The 27,591-nt window shown below is 40.9% G+C and overlaps 1 protein-coding gene across 1 annotated transcript in view; it reads left to right on the forward strand.

Annotated features, from left to right (window-relative positions):
• The first annotated feature begins 1,386 nt into the window (after positions 1–1,386).
• Positions 1,387–27,591, forward strand: part of COX10 (cytochrome c oxidase assembly factor heme A:farnesyltransferase COX10) — a 106,178-nt gene continuing 79,973 nt past the window's right edge. Inside the window, exons 1-4 of the mRNA XM_082326668.1 lie at positions 1,387–1,487; positions 2,086–2,210; positions 3,915–4,239; positions 13,983–14,107. Coding sequence (XP_082182794.1) covers positions 1,445–1,487; positions 2,086–2,210; positions 3,915–4,239; positions 13,983–14,107 — 618 coding nt within the window. The 5' untranslated portion in view covers positions 1,387–1,444. The remainder of the gene's footprint in view (positions 1,488–2,085; positions 2,211–3,914; positions 4,240–13,982; positions 14,108–27,591) is intronic.

The raw sequence follows: 27,591 nt of genomic DNA on the forward strand, positions 1-27,591 counted from the left end.
AAATGTGAAGTCCTAATTTCTCCCCAGCTCCCCAAATAGAAAGAGAGTGGAAATAAATGTTTCGAAGTAGGATATTCTTGGTGAATTAGAGTGAGTGTTTTCATTTTATCTTCCTAATAATGATTTAAGATGACTTTTGCATGAATTTAAGCACTATAAAGAAATGAAAGCCTGGGAGGAAGATGGTTCCGAGGAAGATTTCCATGTTAAAATATTGAGAATGATTTTCCGAAGCATTTAAGTGACTTATAGCTTACATCTCCTGAACTTAAACTCTTAAGAGAAAACATTTTAAAGGTGCCTGGGGGTGCAATTACGCTTTACAGCGCAAGCAGTCCTAGCCGTTCCCTTCCTTCTTTGTTCAGACTCCAGTCAAGGCCCCTTCCTCCGTGCCTTGCACCAGCTTTCAACCCATCAGACCCCGCACAGGGCGAGTTTGAACAGCTAAACCAGCAAAAGCAACATTTTTTTTTTCTCTTCAGGTTAGCCAGTTGAGTCAGCTTAGCAAAGGATCCAGCCACCCCCAGAACTCGCGTGAGGGGAGGATGAGATGGGTCAGCTCTTCGCTCTGACCTCCTGCAACGCGTAACTTTGCTCCAGGGGTATAGAAACCAAACCTTCAATTTCAAAAATTACTTTAGGAACTAAATACAGATTTTATTATTTTTTTACCAAGCCTTTGGCTCTTTAAAGCTCGGGTTCTTTTGGGAATGAGACTCCACGTCCTCAAGAATTACATTTTTTTATTAGACACCTCTCGGTTGCTTTGCATGTATCATGGGATCTCCCCACGAACGCCGCAGCACCCTCTCGCCCTCCGTCACGGACACCACCTCAAGTCTGCAACTGCTAACGGAAAACGAGCCCAGGAATGATGAGGGAATTCCCAAACGAGGGAATTGCAGCCAGTGCCAGCAACAAGCAGCTGTGAGGATGCCCCAGGCAGGGCTCTGGGCCGCTTCTTCATGGGAAAGGTGCCTGAAGTCTCCAGTCCGGCCCCAGCTCCCACCTGAACGCCTTAATCTGTTATTATACCCCAAATAATACATATACATATATATATATATATCCCGCCATGGCCGTGAGGCGCTTTCTCTCCCCATTGCGAAACGGCGGGGAGCCGGAGGCGGTGGGCTCGGCCCGCGCGGGGCTGCCGCTCCGCCGCCCGGGCACGGCGGGGCCGAGGGCGCCTCCCCGCAGCCTGACGGGCCCCGATCCCCCGGGCTGCGGCCTGCGGGGACAGCCCGGGCCCCGGCCCGGCCCCCGCTCACGGGGAACGGGAACGGCGCCGGCCGCTGCCGCCTCAGCCAGGGCCCGCATCCCGGGCCCGCCTCCCCGCCCGCCGGCGGAAGCGCCGACCCGGAAGGCGTTTGGAGGTCATGGCGGGCAAGATGGCGGCGCCCAGGCGGTGAGGGGAGAGGGCGGCGGGAGCACCGCTGCGGCCATGAGCGCCGCCCGCCGCTGCAGCCCGCCCCGGGCGCTGGCAGGTACGGCCGCCCGCGGGGCAGCGAGGCCCCGGCGGGGCCTGGGGGCGGAGGGGGGCCGCGCCCGGCGCTGTGCGGGGCGGCCGGTGGGGCGGGCTGGGCTGGTCCGGGCCGACCCTGGGGCTGTGAGTAGTCCCTGGGGCTGCCCAGTATGGTGATATCCAGAGCTTGTATATCTCTGTATGTGTTCCTCTATATAGGGATATAGGTGTCGTGTCACGCAGGGGCGTCCTCTTGATGCGTTTGACTTTGGCCCTGCCCTGTGTCACCTGCTTCCTTTCCATGCTGCTCGTGCCATTTTGCCAAGAGAACTTTATTTATAGTGTGTAGAGATAGCCATGGAACAAGAAACTAAACATGCATCGCTAGGGAGTGGGGAGATTTGGAAGAAAACCCCAAAACCATCAGGGCAAGGCTGCACTTTCAGGTCTTTCACCTGGAGCCTGCAAACACGTTTCTCCCCACCTGAGCTGCCCTGGTTCTCGTTTGTGCGGGTGTTGTGTGTCACAGCGGACAACAGGCAGCGTAGTCTGGAGTAGAAGCAAGCTCAATGGGAGAGAAGGAACTGTAATCTAATGTTCTCAGTTTTTTCTTTAAATAGGACTATTTGTCTGGCATCTGAAGAAGACTGGAATACGGCAGGTACCATGCCAGTGTGTGCATCTATGCCGCGTAGCCAATGACAGATTGATTACATTTCAGTACTTTAACTTTCTCAAACGAATGGTAAGTCAGGGAGCGTATTTATCCCACATTTTTCATTCTTTGATTTGTTTTGTCCCATGTGATGAGTCCAAATGGAAAGTAGTTGATAAAAATAATATTTTTCATATCTACCAAGCTCAGGCAATTCCAAGCATCTCCTTTTTGGCGTTGTATCAGAGTAAAGCACTTGGGATCTAAAACATTTGAGGCTGGAGGAAACTCAGTGTGGCAAGGACAGTGCCTTCTGCCGCAGTGAGGCCTCTACCTGACGGGGGGCTTTCCTTTCTGTGCCTTTGAAGTGGAGCACTTGTCTCATGTTGAGAAATGTGAAATGAAATTATTTTCAAAGTTATTATTTGTTAAAATGCCAGTAAGCAAATGAAATCTTGGCTAGCTTTCATACAAGTGATAGATAGAACTCACTTGTGGAGGTAGTGTGTTCTGACTGAAGAGTTAATGAGTTAATTTGTATCAGAACTCCTCAGCTCGTTAACGTAATGGGTTGCATTCTGTAGTATGCTGTTAGTTTGGGGTATTAAAAGAGCCACAGTTATCATTCAAACTCTTGAAATTTTATCTTCTTTGAAGAGTTGTATCACATCTAAGAGGATGGTAGTAAAAGATATATTTTGCTCTTCCCTGAGTTGTCCTGTTCGTTGTACTTTGGAGGTATATCTATGAAATATGGATAAGGCTAAGCCTTATAGCTAATGACTGCTTTGACCACAGGAAGTGTGTACATCTGTTGGTATTTTTTGAGTTTCAGTCCTGTATGAAGCAAGAGATGGGGGTCTCTTCCACGCTTCTGAGGATCACCAGCACTTCTCAAATTATTATTTTTTTTTTCCTATTGATTTGAGCTGTATTCACATCACTCATTCAGAGTTGAAAAGTTTCAGATCCCTCTTCCTCATTATAATTATTAATGTGTACTTTAAGCTATGATTAGTTAAAAGCTCAGTCTTTTTATGCTTGCCTCTTGTGCTTGAAATATATAGAATATTTTGGGAAAGGAAATAGAAAGCTAGGAGAAGCTAAATGGTCTTTTTCTTATTCTGTGTTTTATTCTGTAGGAGTTCTAAAAGAGAGGAGACAACTGTCTCCTAATTTTTCTTTCAATATATGTTCATTTGTACTCCTGTTGAAAATTGTTAAGTCTAGTAAATTAGCATAAAGTTTGGGATAAATAGTAATAGCCTCATGTGGGAGTTGATTTTATATCATAGGAGGTAGATTGTATTTTCTGGTATTTTTCTGTTTTGGTTTTTTTTTTCATATCTTAAAGTTACAAAAAAATTAATCCTTATATTTGGAGACTGGAGTTGTTATGGGCACATGTGTGCCCCTTTGTTTAAAGGTGAATTGATCAGTTTTAAATCAGATGCTATTATCTGCTTGTTTTGCATATGAATAAAGTAGAGTTTGCTGTTGAAACTACAAGGGAGGAAATAGTTTTATGCAGAAGCAATTCCTCAAGCTTAAGTAGACATTACTGATGCTGTTGTGAAATGAAAAGCTGCCTTTGTAATGTCTTGTCCAACTTCAGAAACTTTTTTGTACGTGAAATAAGTGTTTGAAATTCAGGCTAACTCAGTCATGTCATCGTAGGAAGTAATTCTCCTAACGATAAGAACAATATAGCAATATAATTGATGTTGTTAATAACCTGAAATGGACAGAAATATTGTCTTAACCATTCATCTTAACATTTCTCATTCTATTTAGTATGTAACACAATACAACAAAGACCTCAGCCAACGAGCCAAACCGAAGTCGGATTCAATTGTATCTCCTTTTCGTGAGCTTCAGCAATTTGATCAAGAAAAAAAGGTTATACACAAGATTAGACCAGTTCCACCTGTTCATCAACCTTTATCTGAGGCATCAAGCAGAAATGAGTTGAGAGAAATGAAGTCAGCTGCAGAAACTGCAGACTCAGTCACACCAGTAAGAGCAGAATCCAAAGACGACAGACAATGGAAAGAAATGAAGCTACGGCTGGATGACTTGCCAGGAATTTTGGCACGCTTGTCCAAAATTAAGCTTACAGGTACTACTGGTCACTTTTTCACTTCTGTGCATCCTGTTTGGTAGCAGAGTTCTTTAGCATGTTACTGGTACTGTGTGGGTTTTCCTGTGATAATTCCCACTTTACTGACAGAAAGCGCCTGGGTCAATTCCATCATATGTGTGCAGGGAAAAATTGTTTTATGGAAGCATTTAATAGTTTTCCCATTAAATTTGTTTAAAAACAGTGAGGAGGAGCTTGCATCGTATTGTCAGCTAGCTTTTGGGAATGATAAGCAAGCGTTAGTACAAAAAATACGGTGCAACTGAGTTAGGAAGTGAATTTACGAGCATTGTATTAAGTATTTAAAGTCATCTTCCTTAAGTTTACCAATGTTCTGTCTTATTTACTTACCTTTCACTTTAGTACTGCTTATTGTGAAATTGAAAGTGCCAACAAAAGATAATCCGAATAATTTCCTGTCTTATAAAGGAAAATGTTTGAGTGTGACCAATTAAATTTTTTCAAATAAGGTTTAATTTACTTTTCTAGTCAATGATAGCGTGGTATCTTCAAACCAGCAGTTTGTTAAGCAATTGCCTTGTAGCCTAGCTACATTTTCCCTTGTTCTAGTAGTAATACTTAACAACTATAAATTACTTCTTTGCCAATAGGTAGTTCGATGTATACTTTTATGTCTAAGGAAACTCTAATGATCTGACCAAAGCCTTACATCTTGTCTGTGTCAGGGCCAAGAACAGAAATATAATTTCCTAAGTCCCTACTGTGGGGCTCTCTCCACTGGGTGAAATAAATTCTTGATAATAAAACTGTTGTTCTTTGCCATAACAATTTGTTATAAATAAAAATCCTGAATTCAGTTTACTTTTTGAAACTTGTTGTCTCACAATATATAAGTTTTCATTGTTTGTTTCTCCATGGAAAAATTGTACTGACCACATACAGTGTACAGTGGTCATTTAAATATTTCTATAATAAAAAGCTTTCTAGTTCTCAGTGTTGATGAGGCATTTCATGTTTTGGACTTGGCAAAACTGATCTTGTCTGTATGTCCAAATGTTCTTCCTCATTATTTTTAAAAAAAACTCAAGGCATTTATTTTGTGCTGGTAAAGAGCTGGGTTAGTAGACTTGAGGGATGAAAAGCATGTCTTTTGGTACTTTACTGTGTCACTTTTACGTATTAGCCTTAGTAATTTCAAATTTAGGTATATAAAACTCTTACTGACAGAATCAGCAGTTATCAGGATTATTGTACTTCAAATTTGTGACAGCTTTGTGGCACATACAACCTCAACTGTTCTTTCTTTCTGCCTAAGGTCTTGCCTTTTTCTTCCCCAAGCTGTTCAGTTCTAGTAATACTTTGTTTCTGTTGGGCTGACCGTGGATAACTTACAGGTGCTCTATGAACAAGTAGCTCTTTGGGCATCTTTTCAGTGAGGTGTTTTTATTTAAGTGGCTCTTTTGTGTGAACTTGAAAGGTGTGCTAGTTACTGAAGTAGAATTAAATTTAAAAAATCTCGGTAGATCCAGAAATTAAAAGTTAAAATGCAATGATTAAGTGACCGCCTTAAAAGAGGGAGAGAACGAACTGTTGTTGCTGATACTCCTCAGGGGTAAGCTCAGTGTTAGTACCGCATCAGAGTGTTACTGGTGCTCCTCAAAATAGGAGTTTCAAGAACTGCAGCAAGATGGAAGAGTGTCTTTCTGGAGAAAATAATTTTACGTGATACTTTTGTTGTGTGGCCTCACTGTTGCTGCCAAACTTTTCAACAGCTTCTAGTAGACTCTTTTTTTTTTAATGCAAAAGGCAATATTGATAGGCAAGAAAGTACTGCTCTGACTTTAAAATAGGGTGTTGCTTGAAACCTGTAAAAGGCAAAGGTTCCAGAATTTCATTTGCTCCATGATTGTCTGTTGTTTTGTGTGAGTCTGCATTTTGAGATGTGCTGTTCTTGATCCAAGGCAAGTGTAGTAAACTTTGTACCTGTTGAGAAGGTGTAGAGATATAGAAAAAACCTTAATCTCTCTTCTTGTTGTAATCTTTACGTATTTGGTGGGGAAGATGATCTGGGGTGGGGAGACTTTATTGGAAGTAGAAAGTGTAAAAGAATAAGCTGGATGAAGAGGGGTTTGTAGGAGGGGAGTTCTGTTGTTGGTCGTTATTGGTGATAGGATAGTGTAGGAGGAGACAGGAGCAGGAAGAATATTGGGTGTACTGTGCAGAGCAAGGAAACAGAATTAGCTTTTTTCCAACTTGTGTAATCATTTAGACAAATTAGCTTTTTTCCAACTTGTGTAATCATTTAGACAAATTATATATTCTGTAAAGAATATGGTGGTGCAGTTCTTTGATTTAATTTTTTTAAAAGAAAAATAAATTCTCTGAGGTCAGTTTTTAAGTTACAAATGACACACAACTCAATTCCTTTCACCCATGAAGTTCTGATAGATCTCATATCCTGTGTGGTTTTTTTGGCAGACTTTTTATTTATACTTTTTAGAGTATGAAATAGCAAAAAACCAAACTCTGCATTATGCTAAAATGGGACTTCCTTATGCCCTCTTCTTTTCCTGCTGCTGAAGTAAAGAGAATGTTTGTTTGTATTCTGAACTGTAATTCACCTTTGAAAGGAAATGAGTTTAGCTATTACCATACCCTCCTGCTTCATGTAAACTGCAGCTCTCATGACGCTGCCGTTAGAAGCTCTGCCTTACCAACAGGAAAAGGCTTTTGTTTATATTCTTTTCCGTAGAAGACAATTAGGGAACTTCTAATTACTTGTTGCATAATCTACCTTTATGGGTTCAGTTTCCATCCTTTCCCGTCTCTGTGGTGTTCTGTGTTGGCTGCTGTCTGAACAGCGGTGCCTTACCACCTAGGCACTTGGAAAGCCAGTGCGTCTGTCTGATAAGTTTTCAGAATTAAAAGTGTCATTGTTTTCAACTTTATCCTAAAGTTCACCTGTAGCTGAAAATAGGAGAGCGAGCTGTGAGGGTATGGTAATAGGAGGAAATTCCAATGATTTATAACGCAAAGACGTTAAGAATTTCAGATTGTATCATCTTAAATTTAACTTCAAGTTTACATTTAAGTAATGTTTTCCCTAGTGATCACAGATGAAAACTAAGATAAGCTATGTGCAAAAACATGGGAACATTAAGATTCAGTTTTTAATTTGGGGGAAGTGTGATGAAGACATGATATGAAAAATGCTGAGTATTCTCATTAGCTATTTCTCTGGTTTCTGAACACTTTCTCATTGTTGCTTCTGTAGTAAAGGATGTCTTGCCTATTGGTCTTTTGGTGAGGACAACCAGCTAGATGTGTGGCGCCTGTCTGAGAAATGGATGTATCGTAGGTCAGGTGTAAACTTAACTGCTAATTTCTAAACAGCTATAGAATTTTTAATCTAACTTGCAAGCTCTTTGAGGAAGGGGCTGTGCCTTTAGCATATCTCTGTCTGCTGTGCCGGGAAGAATTGAATCCTGACTCCAGGCTGCCGTAACACGGATCTCCTTTAGAAAGTCATACTAAAGCCCATATGTTTCAAACATTCATTTACATTTCCTCTATCCTGTGTTTTAATATACTACAGTTAACATTTTCACTTGTGTTCACAAGCATATTAATTTGTCTAAAGATTCTTTTTTATTCACGATTGTGTATTAACTGCTGGCTGTTTACCCAGAGATCATATGCAAAGTCACAGTCTCTCCCCCAAAGTCTTTATATTCTCTTACAGCAGCTCATTGCAAGGCACTTTTACCTTCCAACTCTTAAAAAGTGTTTTAGAGTTTTGGTGGTATTTTCTTCAAAGTACATTTTAACAGTCAATCCATTAAAGCATGGTGAACGTTGCTTTTCTGTTCTGATGACTGAAGACTTTGTTTCAGACCTCACCAGGGCGGCTTCTGCACTTTGTATCTTGCTTTGGTTCAGCGTGTGCAGTATCCATGCAGAATCACGGGGACCTCAAAGGGACACTTCTAATCTTCTCTATTTTCCCTCAAATCAGGATCACCTTTAGGTGTATCATTCCTGACTTGATGTCACTTTGTCTGTTCCTAAAACCAGCCAGGGAATATGCAGCTTCCCTGGGCAGTCTGCAGCAGCGTGTCACTGCCCTTACTGCTGAAAAGCATCTCCGTCTCTCTAGCAGAAACCCTCCTTTGCTTCACTTTAAGTATGTTACTATTTCTCCAAACACAAAGAAATCTGGAAACGTTCTCCAAGTCAGCTTATGTTTTGCTGCGTTTCTCTCATTGAGGATGTGAGATGTTGTTTGGTTATAGCTAGCTCTCAGAGAGTTCAACCCAGTATCCTATTAACATTACGTAAGAAGAGTTGACAGTAAATTGCCTCTGGTTTTGTCATGGTCTGTACCTTAGAGCTAAAATAGGCCAGCCTGAGGTGTTTACACCTCTGTAAATCTGGAGTAATTTGTTATCTTTAATAGAATCATAGAATCGTCAAGGTTGGAAAAGACCCTTAAGATCATCGAGTCCAACCATCAACCTATCACTGCCAAGTCCGTCTATACCATGTCTTCAAGCACCGTATCTATCCGTTCTTTAAATACCTCCATGGATGGAGACTCAACCACTTCCCTGGGCAGCCTGTTCCAATGCTTGACCACCCTCTTGGTGAAGAAGTTTTTCCTAATATCCAACCTAAACCTCCCCTGGCGCAGCTTGAGGCCGTTTCCTCTCATTCTATCACTCATTACTGGGGAGAAGAGACCGACCCCCACCTCGCTACAACCTCCTTTCAGGGAGTTGTAGAGAGCAATAAGGTCTCCCCTCAGCCTCCTCTTCTCCAGACTAAACAACCCCAGCTCCCTCAGCTGCTCCTCACCAGCCTTGTGCTCCAGACCCTTCACCAGCTTCGTTGCCCTTCTCTGGCCACGCTCCAGCACCTCGATGTCCTTCTTGTAGTGAGGGGCCCAAAACCGAACACAGGATTTGAGGTGCGGCCTCACCAGTGCCGAGTACAGGGGCACCATCACCTCCCTGGAATAGAGTCATTCCAGGGCTTACCGTGGTCAGATCAGAATCAAACCTATTGTGCTTTTTCCTTATCAAAGTGTAATGTGCATGTTATGGACAGAATCGCAAGACTGATATAATCAGTTCTCTGAGGAGGCCCGTAAATTTGTTTGATATTTGTTTTTAAGGTAAAGATTTACATATCATTTTGATGCCATCTGATCATTTGTAGCTCCTTCCACAGGCAGGAGGATGGGGACATTCTCCGATCAGGTGCCAAAATTCTTTTAAAGACAGATTTGGAAGCATCTATGCTTTAGTTTTCAAATCTCTTTTAAAATACATGAATCTTGGCACAGAGAATACGTTTCATAAATTGAAACGGGAGGTTCTGGCTTGACATAAGGGAAAGTAGTTTCGCCATGAGGACAGTCAAACTTTGCTGCAGGTTGCCCAGAGATGGTGTGAAATTTCCATCCTTGGAGATGACAAAGCCCTAAGGGACCTGGCTGGAATTCAGCATTGACCCTGCTTTGAGCAGGAGGTTGGACTTGATGGTCTCCTGAGATCCCTTCCAATCTGAATTCCTCTGTGTTGTGCTAGACAATGTTAGACAAAAACCGAGGAGTAAAGACTACCAGCTACAAAATTGTGCATGGTTTCTACATCATGGACTTACTGACCCACATTTAAGATTTTCAAAGTGGACAAAGATGATAGTTCATGAGCATTTTAAATTTTGGAGACTAAAATAGAGCATTTTCTCATATGTCCCCTTTTATGAAAATAATCCTATCTTGTTTACTAGAAGACAGCTGGGATTTATTGAATGTATTGCTCACATATGAATTTGTGTCTGCGTTAGTGATCCCCTAGCATGAAAGTGTTGAACTGGAACTCAGAAGCCTGAGATATTTGCTACTGACTTACGATGTGATCGTGAACATCCTGCTTCATCTCTGCGTCTGTTGCGTATTTGTAAAACGAAGACGATGGATATCCAGCTTTGCATAATGACGTTTGACTGTTACCAAACCGCTACGTAATGGAGCAGCAATGACTACATTAGGCGCCGATGTTGTGTTTGTAGGCTAAAAATCTGGTAACAGCCGCGCTAGGAAAAAAAAAAAAACATTTGCTTTAGTGGAGTTCTAGTACATTTCCACTTTATTCTGGAATAATGGCATTTATTATGGCATTTATTCTTTAAATGGTAGCTTTAATATAGCCAGAAACTTTGAGAAAGATTTAGCGGTGCATATTGTTTAGATTATTACTAGTCTACATTTATTCTCAGTTTTAAATATATTTCATACGCATGTCAAAGTAGTTCTCATTTTGTGATTAGTAAAACAGTGACTGTTATCCTATCAAAAAAAAAAAAAGCTTAATAGTGGTAGCTCTCTGGCAATTTGTTTTCCATGCTACAAGGAAAACTAATGAAATAAAAATAAACTATTATTACAGTTTATTTTTTGCAAAGCATTTTAAAATCGTTTGATGGTAAAAAGATTATCTGCTCTGTTCATAGTATTGCACTTGAACTTCTATGATATGATGCAAAGACTTGTTTCAAATTATTGTCCCAAATTTAAGTGTGCTTCAGGAGTTCGGCCTTCTTTAGCGTGCAGGTTATAATCTGCAACAAAACTTAGATATGCCTATACCCAAAGAAATCTAAGTTGACAAAGGAAACATTGGTTGGATGTATAGCACTAACACTGATGCTACATTTAGCTTTCCAGAAACCAAAGTGTGAAAATTCTGGAAGGAAAATTCCATCAGCTTTTGGAATGCTGGTTTCCTTTAAGGAGTATATAAACATTTGTAGTAAAACAGTGAAATTGCTTCTTAAATTAAAGTAGAAATGCATTCGCTTTTTTCCTTCCTTATGTACGGCTATATCATCAGTACAGGAGCAGAAAGGAGATTTAAAACTGAATTGGTTTGCTTTGGCTTTCTACGCTTTTATTTTGGCTTGGCTACTTTTTAATAGGAGCTAAACAAAATATGGCATAGTGATTCGCATGCTATAAATACAAATACAGGGATTTATAAAGGCAGATCACGTTATAATGAAGCTGAAGAGGAATGTAAAGAATACTGTACACTGTAGACTTCTGGAATGTCTTTTTATGCTAGACACATCATAACTCACTCTTTTTGTCACCATCCATTAGCATTTTCTTTTTCATTTACATTGAAATTGGAGACAAATGTCCCTTGTTAATTTTTGTTAAAGCTAAAGATGTTTAGAAGACCAAAAATTAGGTTTAGGCTGAGATCATAAGTTTAAATCCTTGCTTCTTTTTGAAGAGCATATATAATGCCAGCTCTCATCAACAAATCTTGAAAGGATCAATTCCATCTATTATGCAATAAGGTGAAGTTAATTTGGCCCCTAAAGCACTAAACTAACAGGGATTAAAAAACAAACAGAGTCAATTATCTCATTCCCTTGATGTGATCTCAATTAAATATACTTTTCCTCCATGAGGAAAGTAGAAGAGTAAATTATTGCTTCCACAGGAAAAGAAAATAAACTTCCCAATCCAAAGGGAACATTTTCTTATTTACTCTTGATGTGTTGCATTTGAATTGCTGGGCAATGAGACAAGCAGGGAATGCCTTGAGTTCAGAGCACTGCCCAAACAACTGAAAATACCTGTTCCAGTGGGATAAGTGAGAGGATGTCCGACAGCCTTTTTTAATGAGATCCTGATAAGTCACGCTGAAATGACTGGCTGAAATTAATCTGGAGAAATCAATGGGGACTTTAATTAGTGCTGTGGCTGTACAGTATTAGAATTTCTTTGAGGTCAGTGTAATGGTAATGTTACACTGACTGTTTGCCAATCTTCTCCACCTTTCTTCTTCAGTAAATGAGTTGGTGTTTTCCCATAATAAATTGGTGTAAAGTGCTCTCTAAGATAAGTTTTAATTAAATTCTTGTCTAGAAGTGAACGTGTGATTTATTATGCAAAAAAATGGATCTAATCACTCTCAGAAATGCAAACGCCACTCTTTCCCCGTCATCTTTTCAGTGTATTTTTTAACTCTATCAGTTGTAAACCAATGCATTTCATATTTTCTTGCACGCTCTACTAAGAAGGATCCAAGAGTTCTGAAACCAAGATGCTGTTGTGTTTCCATAATAAAGGGCTCCAGTCTTTCAGAAATGATCAGTAGCTACGTGTCTGTCCAGGGGGGTTACAGAACCCCTGGTTATTTCTCAGCTTCTCGGAGGGGTCAGGCTCCGTCGTAGATTCACGGTATTTGAGAAGGAGCTGAAGGGCCTGCAGCAGGAGCCTGGTGCTGGCCCCGGCGGTGCTGGCCCCGGCGGTGCTGTGGTGGGGAATGAAAGCCAGGGACCTACCTTGGTGTCAAGGACGCCGACGCAGCGCGCTGGCAGCCGGGCCCTGTGACAGCCATCTGCACAGCAGCCTGTGAATCCGTAACAGGGCTAAATAATGGATGCTTATAATAATATTATGTACGTTATTATAATCGTATTCAGCTGCCAATAGAGTTTAATACTTAGAGGAAAGTTTTGATGAGCAGCAAGTTTTCTTCACTGTCTTTTTAGGATTAAATCCTAAGATTCTTATGCAGGCATAGTTCTTAAAATTAGCACTTTGCATCTGCATCCTTGCCGGCAGGTCTCTGCCGTGACATTTAGTTCTTCATCTCGGGTTACGCTGCTTAGTAGATAATCCAGGTATTTTCAGTCAGCAGAAGTTATTTATTTGTCATTTAACTTCAGAGAAAGAGGAGACTTTGCAGGAATCGGGAAGATAAGAACATTTTGATTCTTTGATTTGAGCTAGCTGAGGTCTGGAACGTGTAATTACATGCAAAATATTATTTAAATACTTTCTGTTTAAAAATGATTAATTTTAAATTGTAAGGTTCAAGGTCATGAGCAAGATATTCAGGAAATGTGCTGACTTCTATAGTATAAGAAATTTTTCATGTTGTATTATTTCTTGCCAAAAGTGATGTTCGTAAGACCTATTATTTGGGTAATTACAATATTAGGATTGAGACTTGGGTAACTTTCATTTTAAGGATGTGATTTGCAGTACTGTACTAAAGTTATAATTTTGGATGACAAAACCGAAATGGATTTTTATTAATCCACTCAAATTTTGAGGCCTTTAAACGTTGCTAGGTCCATGTGATGATGTGGTTGTACCTTCTGCCTGAAGTGGGCATGTCAGATGGGAGCAGTGGGGGCAAACACTTGTGTAGTGAGGCTACTGGCCTCACCAGCTGTAGCCAACATGCCCTGAGTCTCTCTTTGACTTTCTGCACTGCTTAAGTTCCTGCTATAATTTGATAATAATGCATATTTCTCTGTTCAGGATTTTTTTTTTTTTTACTGTTTTTCTTCCATGTTAGACTTTGCAATGGCATTTGAGTTAGTGGAACAAATGTTTCATGTACATGTTGCGTGAGGCAGTTTGATCCTGGAGCAAATCCATAGAACGGGGAATACAGGCATGAGTTTTATTCTCACCTCTTCTACTATGGTGCTGATGCTTCTGGGTTTCTCATTTCATCCCTGACAGCTCTCCTTCTCATCTTTGACTTCTTTATGTAGAGTATTAGTATTAATTGAACGCAGTTCCTGGAGCTACTTTGATCCATAAAAGTATTAAAAAGTTAATCTGCACAAGGGTTTTTACAGGGTTTAAAAACTTTAACTCTAGTGGTACGTAGAAAGGAGACGGTTTCATGTTGATGCCTTGAACTGTGCTCTCGCTTGTGTTGCAGCTCTGGTTGTGAGCACCGCGTCTGCTGGCTTTGCCATGGCCCCGGTCCCTTTCGACCTGACCTGTTTCCTGCTCGCCTCCCTCGGAACCGGACTGGCGTCCTGTGCGGCCAACTCCATCAATCAGGTCAGTCCGTCTCTTCACCCGTACTGCAAACTGGTGTCGTCCTGGCTTCTGACATGCTGCCAAGGAGTGTACGTGGATGGCTGGGAGCACTGTGCCTTCAGCTGCCGTGCGAGCTCTGAGCCACTAAAACTGACACCGCGAAAGGAATATATGTCTGCGAATTAAAGTATAGTTGCTAGGCACAGTGTGTTTATTCGGAATGGAGTTGATGAGGTTTTAAGCCTCCCAATAATAATGTTTATCTTGGTAATACTAAGCCTGGGTCACTGCAAATGACATAGGAAGAACTGTGTAATTGGAGTATAATAGCCATCGGGGCTCCAGCCTTACGAGCCTGGTTTCTCAGTTGTGTTATTGTATGACCTTGTCAGATCTGCCTAAAGAATGGCTCGGAGCACCTTTCTAAACGTCTGTAGTGGGACTTCGGTGGGGTTTGTGTGCTTCTGTTCAGGCTGGAGTCACGGAATCCCATGCACCTATAAAACACACCATAAGCCTCCGTCATGGGGTAGCTGTTTCGTGCCGGAGATGTTCCAGGTGCCTGAACTTGACCTTCCTTACATGTGTGAACGTGCCCGTGGAGCTTGATGCTGATCTCTCAGCTCTCTTGCAATCCAGCTGTGAAGCAAAGTTGTTGTTAAGCTCTTCCTAAGTTCCGAAGGAGAGCCTAACTAGTGAACAGGTAACACCGCTTGTGGTGTTGAACGGAGTTACAAAGCGTAGTAGCCACGGTCACTTTCAGTTGTAACTATGGCCTGGAGAAAGGAGCGGCAGAGGCAGTGCCACCTTCGATAGCACTTTATGGTTTCAGCAATCACTTGGGAGATGGGGGGCTGAGTCCTGGGACCCTGCTAATGGAACAGGGCATGGAGGCTTCCTGTGAGCTACATCCTGGGGTCGCCTCGATGGAGTTGGGCTCTTTCACGTTTACGCCTTGTAACACCTGAGTTGTAGGCACCCGATGTGTTTTTTGAGATGGCACCCATAAGCATGCGTCTCGCTCAGGCTGAAGTAAGTACAGGTTTTACTGTTAGTTTTCACTGAGCTTAAAATCGGGGTAGGCAGCTAACTTTGTGTCTGTTTTCTCTGCAAAATAGGAAGGATGCTGCATGATTTTTAGTTGCTTGGAAATATTTAGGTAGCCTACCTAACTTGAAAACACTTAGGTAGCCTTGAAAAATCATTTTAAGAAAGTCACACTATTTTCTGAAGTATACCTTTGGTTATCATGCATATATTTTTCACATAAAGTCTGGGTGAATCTGTCATAACTAAGGTGAAGCTTTCTTGGGTTTGATACAATTTGAGAGATGTGCTTTTTTCCCTCCCTTTTTTCCTTTACTACATTTTTTTAGTATTAAAAATTCATTTTGTGACTTGTCAATCCTTTGAAATATTTACTGTCATATTTACTTTCACCTTTGATGTGGATACTACTGGACTAAGAGGAGAATTAATTATTTCTTGTTTAGAGACTCCTGTGCAACTTGCCTTTCTTGAGATTTTGATAGATCTTCCTGGAGATGATATTCACGCACAGATAACTGGTTTTCTTTGTCTTCAGCTTCCATGTGTTGCTCAGCATTGTATTTTGTCTCAAAAATAGCTGCTTCTTAAACTCCTGGAAGTCACTTTTTAAAATCTTACTTTTTAAAATCTTGAGATACTTGGGAGTACCAGGGATCCTGCACCATAATTTGGAGTTTGACACTCTTGAGGCTTTCTGGGATGGGAAAGGAAAGTTAGGAGTGCAGTAACTTTGTGCTTGGGCTCATAGTTCCCTGTTTACTCACTGCTGTCTCACCATAGGAACAGCTGGTAATAGGCCCTTAAATAGAGAAGCTTACTCCAGCCTCCCAAAGTGTAAAACTGAGAAGCTTACTCCAGCCTCCCGAAGTGTAAAGCTGTCTTTCAGAATCTCAGCTGGATGTTTAAGTTTGCACTCTTGCTCGTGTTGAGCCACTTGCCTATGTAGACAGACCTTCAAGGCAACTACTCTTACTAAGGAAAATAAAGAAGCAGAGCTGGTAACAAAGCAAAAGAGCAGAGCTGTGGTCCGTGACCTTGTTTATCAGTGGATCCTTTCAGTCGACGATGTCCCTTTCCCGGGGTTGCTGTTGGCGCAGTGTCTGAATTGGCTGGGAATTTAATTTTCGATAAATACTGTAAGCTTGGGTATCCATCTCGACCTTTGGGAAGGAGCACATTTGACTTGGAACTTCCTTTATTGCTACTTTGCTCTGGCCGTTGCTCCCCATACGCATCCTCTTCTCTGGCAGCTCATGACTCATGGTTCCCTTGTTGCTTCTTGCTGTCCCTTAAGGACCTTTTTATATGATAACCGTCTTTCCGCTTCCCATATTGCTATAAATCTGTACATCTTTAAGGGCAACTCGTCTTTCCCACTCCTCATTTCCCTGACAAATCTGTGTTCAGGATTTACAGACCTCGACTATGTCGTGGGAAGGTAAAGTGTCGATTGTGTGAGATTCTTCCTCGTGATTTAGGACAGGATGTGAGGAGCCTGGTCCTGTGGAACTGCAACGGCGATCCCGTAATGCTCGGGGAGGTACTGACACAGACTTTTAACTGTTCAAATTCTGTGGTTTGGGTTTTTTTTTCCTTCTCTCAACCACTTCATTTTAGCAATCTGGTAGGAGCTGAGGCTGGTTTACCCCCATTGAATTAACTATTGAAGCTGAATTAACTGCTGGGGAGGGAGTCTGGGCTATGTAACGCACAGAGACCGAGAAGTCATGTTTTATTTCTTTACGAAGTTGGTCTAAAATAATCTTTTAATTATCGCTTGCTCTCTTGATTTCAGATGGCTGTATGTCATACTTTAAACAATTTTTTCCTAACCGCAAGAGCCAGAAAGTTAGAAAAATTTGCCAGAGTGGAGGTTCTTGCCCTCACTTTCACTGTCTTAACAGGAAAGCAATAATAAAAAAATCATGAGAGTTGGCAACATTGTATTTTTCCATTGTTTATAGAAATACAATCTGGAAATAAAATCTGGAAATCTATCAACCAAAGGCATGTATTTACAAACAGGTTTCACAACCTGTAAATTCTGAATTCTAGCTGTACTTTCTGATGCAAGTAGAAAGAATGGATTTTTATGACAATTCTGTGAAATTGGATAATTATTTTTAAGAAGTTGATGACTTCTTTTTTTGAGAAATAACAGTGAAAAAGCTGTGTTTGAAAATATCCTGGAAAATAGAGATAAAAAGTACGTGAGCATGGGCTTGCATTAGGTGGAAACGTGGTGCATGTTCTACAGCAAGGTTATTCTAGAAACATTTGTGTAGAAAATGTCAAGAAAAGTGTCTTGGAATAATTTATGTTAGACAGTAGTTTGAGAGAAACAGAATCTCTCAGGCTGGTTGAAAATGTTATGAATTCTGGGGATCTGGATAAATATTGGAGGGTCCTTGGGTTTTCCTGTAGCGTGTGTTGGGTCTGTGGGCTATGAGGGAGTAAACTCCTGCTGGAAGGTGCCAAAGAAAAGATAGTGTTTTATTTCTCTTGTCCTCTACCAGCAGTTCTGCCTCTGCCTCACTCCTTCGTATCACAATACTTCAGAGTTGTACTTCGCACCTAATCTAGCATTTTAGTGGCACGCTAATCCAGTGGTCCCTGGTTCTCTTCCACATCACGCAACACCACGTTATATCCTTCAGCCCTTCAGTATTGTACTACAACATGTCACCACTTCTCAGTCCCACCTGCTAAAACTCCTTTCCTCTTTTTTTTTTTTCTCTTTTTCTAATGGTGCTCTTTCTTTTTTCCATCATTGAAGTAACTTAAAATTATTTTGGACAGGTGTTCTTTATTGGTGTTCTCTCTTTTCAAAATAATCAATATTTTACAGTGGTTTTTAATTAAAAAAAAAAAATCACTTAATGCATTTACCAAGGAATAGACATTTTTACTGTAACATTACTGAGCTAGGCCAAAACCACCAGAAAATCTCATTATAAGAGATCAGTCTTATTAATCGCAGTTATGGTAAGGAAATGGGAATGTGTTCTGGGGTTTCATCTTGTAAACACTGCGTGTTAATCTTGAATAAAGCAAATAATTATTCCTAGCATATCACTTTTTTATACTGTCCACTTTCCTGACTCTTTCAGTGCTGTTATATTGGTATGGATGCACAAGAAGGTATTTTACCTTAGTGTTGTTCTTTACAAGCGACAAAAAAGAATAATCAAAACATTGGTTTTCTGGTTGGTGAAGAACAATTTTGTGACTTACTTTTTCCCATCCTGTACTCATGCTGCCATAGAAATGGAGTGGGAGAAAATGATATTAAGCTACTTGATAATCTTTTGCTTTTTTGTAGCTCTGGTTTTTGATGATTTTTTGAAAGCTGACTCAAGTTTCAAGGAGTGGAGTCTTACATTTATATTATGGAGAAAACATGTCATTTTTTGAGACTTCTAAGATACTAGCCTCTGATTTATGGAGAAGGAGATAAAACATGAAGAGATGTTTACAACACAATACACGGCATTAAAATGTTAAAGGAATCACATGCACGTTTTATATGTCAAGTACATTCTTCTGTAACTGCAGCACGGTTAAGTGGGAGAGAGCTATAAAGATGAAAGCAGGATGTTTAAAATGGTTTGAATTTAGTAACCGAGAGATAAAATGATTTGGTTGGATTTGACTGATGGTACCTTGAAAAGGAAGCAGACTGGACTGAATATCTTAGATGAAGTTAGAGAGCTGAAATAAGAAATATAGTAAATACGTTAACCAGAACGAGAGAACAAATGTAAGACCAGTTAACATCCCCGTCCCTTCAGGGTCTGATCTGGTGGCTGCGGTTTGCTCTTAATGTCATCCTCTCTTGACAGCAACGATCCCTCAGAAGTGCAGCTGTAATGGGTGGGAAGCATGGGTTTGGTGTTAAAATAACAGGGTGAAATGCAGGATCCGCGTTCAATTGCCAGCCCGTGAACCCTGTGTGTGATCTTTTGTGTTAAGACAAACTGTGATGGTCGTTTGGATACTGCAGTGATGGGCACCAGGCTAAATAAAGTCAGAATAGAGCAACCTCTCCTCCAGCTTTTAATCCACTTACTATCTCTACGCTGCCAGAAGGATAGCTGTAGTCTTCACCTTTTATGATATTTTGCTGTTCTGTAATGACTTGATTGACCAGTACTCACAAAACAAATTAAAAAATGCTAAAAAAGTAATAAGCAAATATTGGCCCATCTTCCAGAGAGTGGTCAACTGGAGCTTACAAATACAGTAACATTTTGAAGTCTTCATTGCCCTTCCGTTGCCTTTAGTGAAGCCGTGGTTCGCTGTACTGATGGTCTGAAATCAACGTTTTTACAGTTGTTTTTGCAAATATGGGTTAATAAGCAATAGTTGGACTCCAGGGATTAAACAGGCAAATTGATCCAGTTTGGGTAAATAGTTCATACCGTAATGGCCAAGCAACAACGTCGTTAGTTGGAGTCATGCTAATATGCTTGTATTTCTGCGCTCGGTCATAACGAGTTGATGTTTGTCGTGTATCTGTGGTTTTCTGAACTACCTGATGTTTAAGGTCATGTAACAGGATGAAAGGGGTAGGAAAAAGTAAGTTTGAGGGTTTTTTGAATTTTGAAGTAAATGTTATGAAAGAATGCGTGGCGCTGATTGTCAGAAGTCCAACACCTTGTTCCTCTCTCAAGATATATTGGCTGTAACTGTTTTAGCTTGCCGGGCCAGTAAAAATTGTAATTCATTTTTCAAGGAGGGAAAAAACCATGAGGAATTAGTTATTGTGAACACCTGCATTGTTGGGAGGAGGAGGGTGGTTGGGAGATGTGCCGCCAGCTTCCATAGCGGAGCAAAGTCTTCTCCTTATCATCTCCGCATTTTGTTTCAGGGCTGTCAAGCAGTAACAAGGATGATTTTATGTGAATGAGACGCAGCATCTGAAATAGTTTTTAGGTATTAACTCATCCCTTCTTTCCCCTCTTGCCCCCTGCCCCATCAAACAGCTTTTGTGAATGAGAAGAAACCTGGGAGGTTCGTATGTGGTTGAGTCCCACCAATCTTGTGAGCATGGAGTTTTTTTACTCGTCTCTTCTTTTGTTTCTGCAAGTTTTATAAATATTCTGGTTTTAGCTTGATCAGAGGCCCTGCAATACTACTTGTTTCTCAGTTTTCTCATCTGAGAGATGTTTAATGCAGGGGTTTTGATCATAGAAGTAAAAATGGGGTTAGAAGTAAAACATTGGGCTATTAGACCCCAAGTAAACTGTTTGCTTTCTGTGGCTGTGAAAATAATGTAAAGTGATGTGACATTAGTAGTTTTGTTCCTTTCAGAAAGTGCTGCTGTGGTTTCTGAGCAAATCTGTAGAGAAATGTGTTACAAGGATTGAAGCAATAGGAAAAAAAAAAAACCAAACCCACAAGGGTTAAACTAATGCGCAGAAAATGGTGGTTGGTGATAGATGCTTGGATTATTGAAGAAGTGGAAAAGAAAAATAGCAGGAGCCTGGCAGTCCCTCAGACCCCCTTCTCTTTATTTCCCAGTAAAGAAATTCAACACAAAGGAGAGAACAGCAATAGTTCTTTTTATATTCCCCCAAACCAAGTTGAGTTTTTTTTTTTGGTGTTACCTCATCATGCCGGAACTTTTCCTACCAAATAGGTGTTTTATTGAATGACTGAAGGCATGTAGTGGGAACTTTTTCTTCTGATGCTAACGTTATTAATACGCTCTCATTCGGACCCACGTTGGAGGAGATGACCTCTGTCAGATCATCCAGCCCACCTCCACTCCATGCAGGAGGTTCTTCCCAAGTCATCGCCTCAAAGTTCTGTCTTGTCCACTTTTTGAAAGCTCTGAAAATTTATTTTTTTTTCTTCTTCCCCTAGCAGGTTACTACACTGCCACGTTTGAATGAGAGAGTTTGTTTTAAATGCCAACAAGATTTGCTCCATACAGCATATTTGAAAAATCAGATAGTTGAATGATTAAAGTGATTTAGAAAGAGGCTAAAATGACTTTCCAAGGTTTTGGGTTTCCAAATCACAATATTTCATGCCTAGCTAATAGCACCTTTCCCTTCCCGTGTGCGTCCTGAACGAGCCCACCGGCAGGCGCTTACCCTTTGTCGGCTGGCGGTGGAGAGCGAGCCCATCAGCCTGCACTCCTGGTTGTTCATCTGAGATTAACACCTGATGCATCTCTGTCTCTCTCTGAAGTCCCCTTTGTTTTGGCTGAGCAGATTGCCTGCAGCCGGCGGCCTTGCCTTTCATCTGCCCCCCCCAGCGATCAAAAGATTGTCAGGAGTGGTTATTAAAACCTGGTGTTTAACTCTGGAGGACGGGACTGTCAGTGGTGGAGGCAGCCTGGGATGTAATTTACAGTATATAATAAATATAAGAGAAGTGCAACACTGGAAGTCTATCTTGTGCTCTAAAGTGTGCTGATATATGCTGCTTTGATATTTTAACTGCTAGGCAACCTTCATTAGTGGTCATTGAAGATCATAACTTACAGCTCCATCAGATGATTCATAATTGCAACAGTTAGATCAAGTTAGCGTATAGGAATCCTTGATATCGAGCAGGAATGGCTCAGCTTGTGAAGATGTATTTCATGAGCGGTGAAAATGATGAGCACTAATGAGAACCAACCTCTGAAGGACCGATAAATTTTAAATGCAGAGATTATCTTTGCAAAGCATAAATTATTTGACCTACAACTGAAACTTGATAAAGGATCTTGGAAAAATATTATAAATTAATGCATACCATTGTTGGAAGAAATTTTCTTTCCTCATATGCATATTGTGTGAGTATGGTACATGAAGAGTCTTTGAAAGAAAGTGGATGGCTTCCCATAGCCCCAGAGGGAGGGGCACTCAGACCCCGGTCACCAAAGTGTGATCTTCAACAGAGACAATGAAAATAAATAAAGCAGCATCCTTTTTTACTACTTTGCCTCCCTCTGTGGCATTCATTATTAGCATGAAGGTTCGGATTTTAGAGGAGTTTAAATCAAAATGTTTTGATTTGATTCTCTTATGTTATATTTTGTATATAATAAAATACAACACAAAAAAAACCCATAAAGAATGGATAAAAAGTTGTATTTAATGTTGTGCCCTTTCTTTATGGATTGCCATGCTTCCTGATTTGATAAAGAAATTTTTTTCTGTAGATACACAAAATAAGTACATCCCATTGATTATTATTTAGTTAACAGGGCAATCAGTATTAGCATTGGGTGCACACTTTCTCTCCCTGGTTGCATTTGTTGGTGAGCAGTTGATGTCCTAAATGACCACCAGGCAGTGGGTAGGATGGTAAAGGGGATTTTATGGAGAAGATGTGACTGCGGGGGCGGCAGCCTCCTCCGCGCTGCCAGGACGGCACAAGGGAAGCAGCCCTGCGGTCCGGTGTTTGCTTGCTCCCCAACTGAAACTGGCCTTTCATCCGCATAAGCTTTGGTGATAGATACTGTCCGAGAGTGAATACGGGGACAATTCCTGTTGTTATTCTGAAATATCGGTCTGACGGCAGGAACTGTTGGGTGGTAACTGCAGAAACCGCTTAACTTCTGTGCATACGTGAATCCTCGAGACGGTGCATTTTGATGCTACAGGAAGTTTTGTCTCATTAGCCCCGCACTAAAAGGCTCTCTGGAAATAGTGGGAGCAAGTGAGGTAGGGGGAAAAGAAAGAAATAATTTACCAAATGATTAATTGTCAGGAATACTTCAGCGGTGTGGGGTTCCCTTTAGATCCAATGCCAGATTTCCCCTGGAAACCCTGATCACAGGCAGAACAAAGGAATTTCAAAGGACTGAAATGATGGAATGTGGAGAGAGCACTAGACAAAAGGGAAAACCTAGTACTTAACAAGATTTATCTGGCCTTTTGATCCATAGGGGTATTGCCTTTCTAAGCTTAGAAAAGGAAAAGTGAAAATAGCTAGGCGATATTTTTTTGTCAGTCTTTAAATACGTGTTTTGTCATTTTCCAAGTCGCTGAGAATTTTTTCAGCAAAGCAACTATTAAATTCTAACCTTATTAGGTAATTAGTGAAATGTCATTTTCTTTTTGTAATTTAAATGGTGTTCTATTCATCTTGTTTATTGCCTTGAGTGAGACTCCTGACAATTTCAAAAATGGCAATCCAGTGCCTTGTGTACTGTGCGGTACGCAAAATAACAAGGATGCGGTGAAGTATGACTCACAAGGGTTAAGGAAAATGATTTCCTGGTTCCCTGAAACAGCCTACCAATACCATTTCTTCGGGGAATAGCTCATTGAAACACAAACCCAGAGCATTCGAACAATCCCTTTCCTTTTGAATTATTTTAGGGTTTGCTCTTCAAATTTCCATTGTTAAAAAATACTGCGTAAATGCCACGAGTGCAGATTCTACTTTGGCTTCATAATGTTGGATGGGATTTATGTGCAGTCAAATGGAAAAAAAGTCCTCTCTCTTTAATTTTGCATGACTGTTGTTGCTGTTAGATGAAGTTTTACTCTGCTTTGTCTTTGTTACACGCTCCGGTTATTGACGACTGTGGCCGTGAAGAGCGGAGTTTGCCAGCAGAGCGCTGATCGTGCTTTGCGACTAGCATTGGCAAAGGCAAGTAGGGTAGGAGCAAGTGCTCGTCATGTTCTTGTTTGCATGGGCTGCAAGACGTTAATTTACGTTATGTGGCTTTTGACTTATTGTTTCCAAAGCTGCAAGATTTTACATTAAAGCCTAGCGCAAAGTTGATTCTGCTGACCTGATCTCAGTAGCGGGTTTTGGGCAGGCAGGTGTCCCAAGGGAAGCATCTCTTTCCCTGTTGTAGCTGAGTAGGGAGAAGGAAGAAGAGAGACCTCTAGGTTATGAGGAAAGGGATGAGGAGGGTCTTGGCACACCTTTTCCTAGCAAAGAGTGAAGGAGCAATCGCTATGGATGTTCCCCACTGAAAGGGGAAAGGATCTTTCTTGCGCAGTTGCTAGGACTGCTGTGACTGGGAGGTCGAAGAGATGCGCTATTTTATTAACAGTGAAACTCTTGTTTTCTAGGGACTTTTCATGTGGGGAAGAGTACCTCTGTTTCGGGTTTCAGTAGGGGTCTGATGTAAACACATGCCTATGTAGTGCATATTTGGGTGAATGTCTCTGTAGCCCATGCCATAACTAATATTAGAAAGTCTGATGGCGGTGTAGTATGAAGTGCTTGATTATTTCAACTCTTCTTTCCTTGGTCACATTGATCCTTTTCTGTTATCTTTATGTAGAATTTAACTGTCCCGGTAGCTTGGCACAGACATTGCAATGACATAATTATTTTGATTTTTCCTTCAAACTCCATAAGTAGTTTGCTGGAAAAGCACTTCTAGGGTTGTCAGGGTAGCAGGTCACTGGGAGCGTGACCAAGTGCTCTGACAGAAGTGATGCACCAATAGGTGGGTTCGGTTCCAGTTTTGAAAACTCCCCGTCATACGTAATAGCGCTCATCTGCTCTCGTGTCAACGCTACGGCATTTAAACATTACAGTTTTGAAGGCACCGTAACAAGTCTTTGAAGTAGAGTGTGCGGATCGTGGCAGATACGAGTTACAGAGGATCCTTCCCTTCGTATCTACGGTGGTAGCACAGAATTTTATTATTTTGTATCTGTATTGCAATAGTGTCTTGAAAGTCCGGTGATTTTCCAGCGTAAGAAGGTAATGATGTGTGTCTGCAGAGCTTGCAATCTGGGAAGTTACAGAGTGTGAAAGTATGTGGGTTTGCCTATAAAAACCAAAACACTTCTGAGTCGCATACTTTAGTTCTTCAGGGGAGCATAGAGGGAAGATTGAAAAGCGAGTTGATTAGTCTGTAGAAATCAAAGAAGGTAGTTATTGTCATGAGAGATGTAGTCTTGAATGGAAACAAGCTGAATTAAGCATGTAAAAACTCCAGGACCATCCATCTTCTTTCTGGACGTGACTGAACTGAACCTTGGAAGTGCTGGAGGAAGTATTAAGATTTGTCAAAGCTCGTGTTTGTTGGTAAGGCTACTTACTAGCGTCAGCCTAGAGTATGCTAAAAATCAACACACGTCACATCCTAGAAGAAACAAGAAAGTCATTGAGAGTTGATTTATGCTGATTAAAATTCTTACTCTTAAAATGCTTTTTAATTTTTCCCTCTATTTCTGCTCACGGGTTGGGTTGGGCGTTGCTCTAGGCACTAGCAAAGTATGTTGCTTGATTCTTGGAAGCATGCCTGTGCTGTGCAAGAGGTTTCCAATAAGTGATCTGCCTAATTTATGGTGGGATGAGCACACACGGCGTGTACGATATCGATGCTGCCAACTCTTGGGGCATTTGTCAGTTGTCCTAAAAAGATCTCTTCTACCCACAGTTGCCGACGGTTGGATTTTTTGATTTAAAATTTGTCATGCTTTAAGTAGATGGGCATCTGACATATTCCTTGGGAAGGTGTAGAATATATATAAATTGCTTCACAATTCTTTGGATTCTGTTGGGAGAGTTGTCCAAATGGCACCAAATATTCAGCAGTATCCCCAGTGGGATTATAACGCTGGTATGAATAGAAAGCTGTAGTAAATTCTTTTAAAAAAATTTTATTTGTAGTGTCGAATAGCCATTTACTACTAAGTGACTTTTTAAGAGGATTCTAAGCGTAAGCTGTTTAATGAACGAGTAAACCACAGCTCTGGGCAGTAATCCATTTCTTCTGTTTTTTATGAGATCTGCATGGAAACTAGAGGAGGAGGTTAGTTTTCAATACCAAAATCATTAGGTGCATCATCCAGATTAAAAAGCACAAGGCACGTTGGAAGTAGCATTAAACTAGGGCAAGAAATAAAATGGGACACGTGGGTGGAAATGTCAGAGTTGTAGCAGCTTAATAATATAAGCTTTGACTTTAAACTAAACATTTTGCAAATCTCTGAGGTTTGGTATTCTCAGGTCACTAAAGGCTAACTCTGTCTGGATCTGTATAGATTATGTAAATTTTTGAAGTAAAACAGACTTCTAGAAGATGAAAATCTGTCCCTATAATCCTCCTTTTAAGACTTCTTTCTTATTACACTCGAGATTTATGTCGATGCTCCTAACAGAGACATGACAATCCGTTTTAACTTCAGAGAGTGTCATAAAGGTGATGGCATTTGAAAGCAGGCTAAATAGTTCAGCTTCAAACTCATTTTTATGTTCTGAAATTAGATACTTTTAAAAATAATAATCTTTTACAAGATGCATTAGGACTTAGAATGCCTTGTGTTTATTAAAGGGCAATAAAAGCAAAGTATTATCTTTGAAGGGCATCCTTTATAAAAATGTTTATCTGAAATGGCCTTAAACAGCAACGGAACTGAATTGGAAATAGAAAACAAAGTTGCAGTGAAGTGGAGGACCCTGCCGTGTTTAACTTCTGCCTGTGCCGGTTACAGCTCAACTCCTAGGGTGCCGCTACCGTCGTTTTCGGCAGCTTCCCGACGGCGGGAGCGGGCAGGGCGGAGGACGGCCCCCGGTTCGTCCTGGCTGTCTCTGCTCAGTGAAGGTTTTCTCACTCCGAGGAAAGTTCCCGTGAGCTTGTGGATAAGTAGCAGAGCAGCGTCTGGAAGGGACGAACGCAGAATATCACCTGGCAGAGCTTCAGCCTTAATGGGGAAACTTGCACTGCGATCTGTGTGTTGGATTCACATTCTTCATCCTTGATTAACGTCTTCAGAGCAAGGACCACTCCTGGTGGAAATCATTCGTGCCTCCTCTGGAAGATGACAGTTGACTTTAACTCCCTCTTGATCTGGATGTTTCTAAAGTTTCTTTTGAAGTGGGGCCAAGAGGTGATGCAGAGGCTTATAAGCAGGGCAGGTTTTGTAGGGAGAGTTAAAATATTTTATTAGAAGTACTGCTAGAGTCAGAGAAAATGGATAACCTATAAAGCACAAACTTTCCTCAAGTCATCATGCAGATGTGGTTCCGTGGCTCTGGTGATATCTAGAGACTAGTCATCTTGGACTCCGAGAGCTGTTTTTTATGCCAGGATTGTGTAAGAATAAATCAGTGGTATTAATAGAATGCCATAATTAGTCTCCGAATAGCATTAAGTAGGTGACAGTAAAGCAGACTGTGAGGAAGGTCTGTAAAAGCACAACTGGCAGGGAGAAGATGTTTAGGAAATGGTTATTTACTGTCTCTTGAAAACAAGAATGAGAGCTTTTAGCAGAAGGCGAGTTAAAAGTGCCCCAAAGGAGTCTGTTCTACACGCAGTGTGCAGTTACACTGGGACTCCTTGCTGCAGGAGGTTTGAACGACAAAGGTTTTGGTGATGGTGCTCGTGTTGCCTTTACATCTCTGGGATTTGCTTTGTCTAGTTTTCAGTTTCATTTTAGTTACTAACAAATTGAATGACATTGAGACATACAACTGAACAGAGATTAAAAAAACAAACAAACAACAACCCCCCTGCCCCCAACAAACTGCTACTGAAA

The sequence above is a fragment of the Platalea leucorodia genome (genome assembly GCF_965183815.1).
Source record: "Platalea leucorodia genome assembly, chromosome: 14".
NCBI classification, from domain to species: domain Eukaryota; kingdom Metazoa; phylum Chordata; class Aves; order Pelecaniformes; family Threskiornithidae; genus Platalea; species Platalea leucorodia.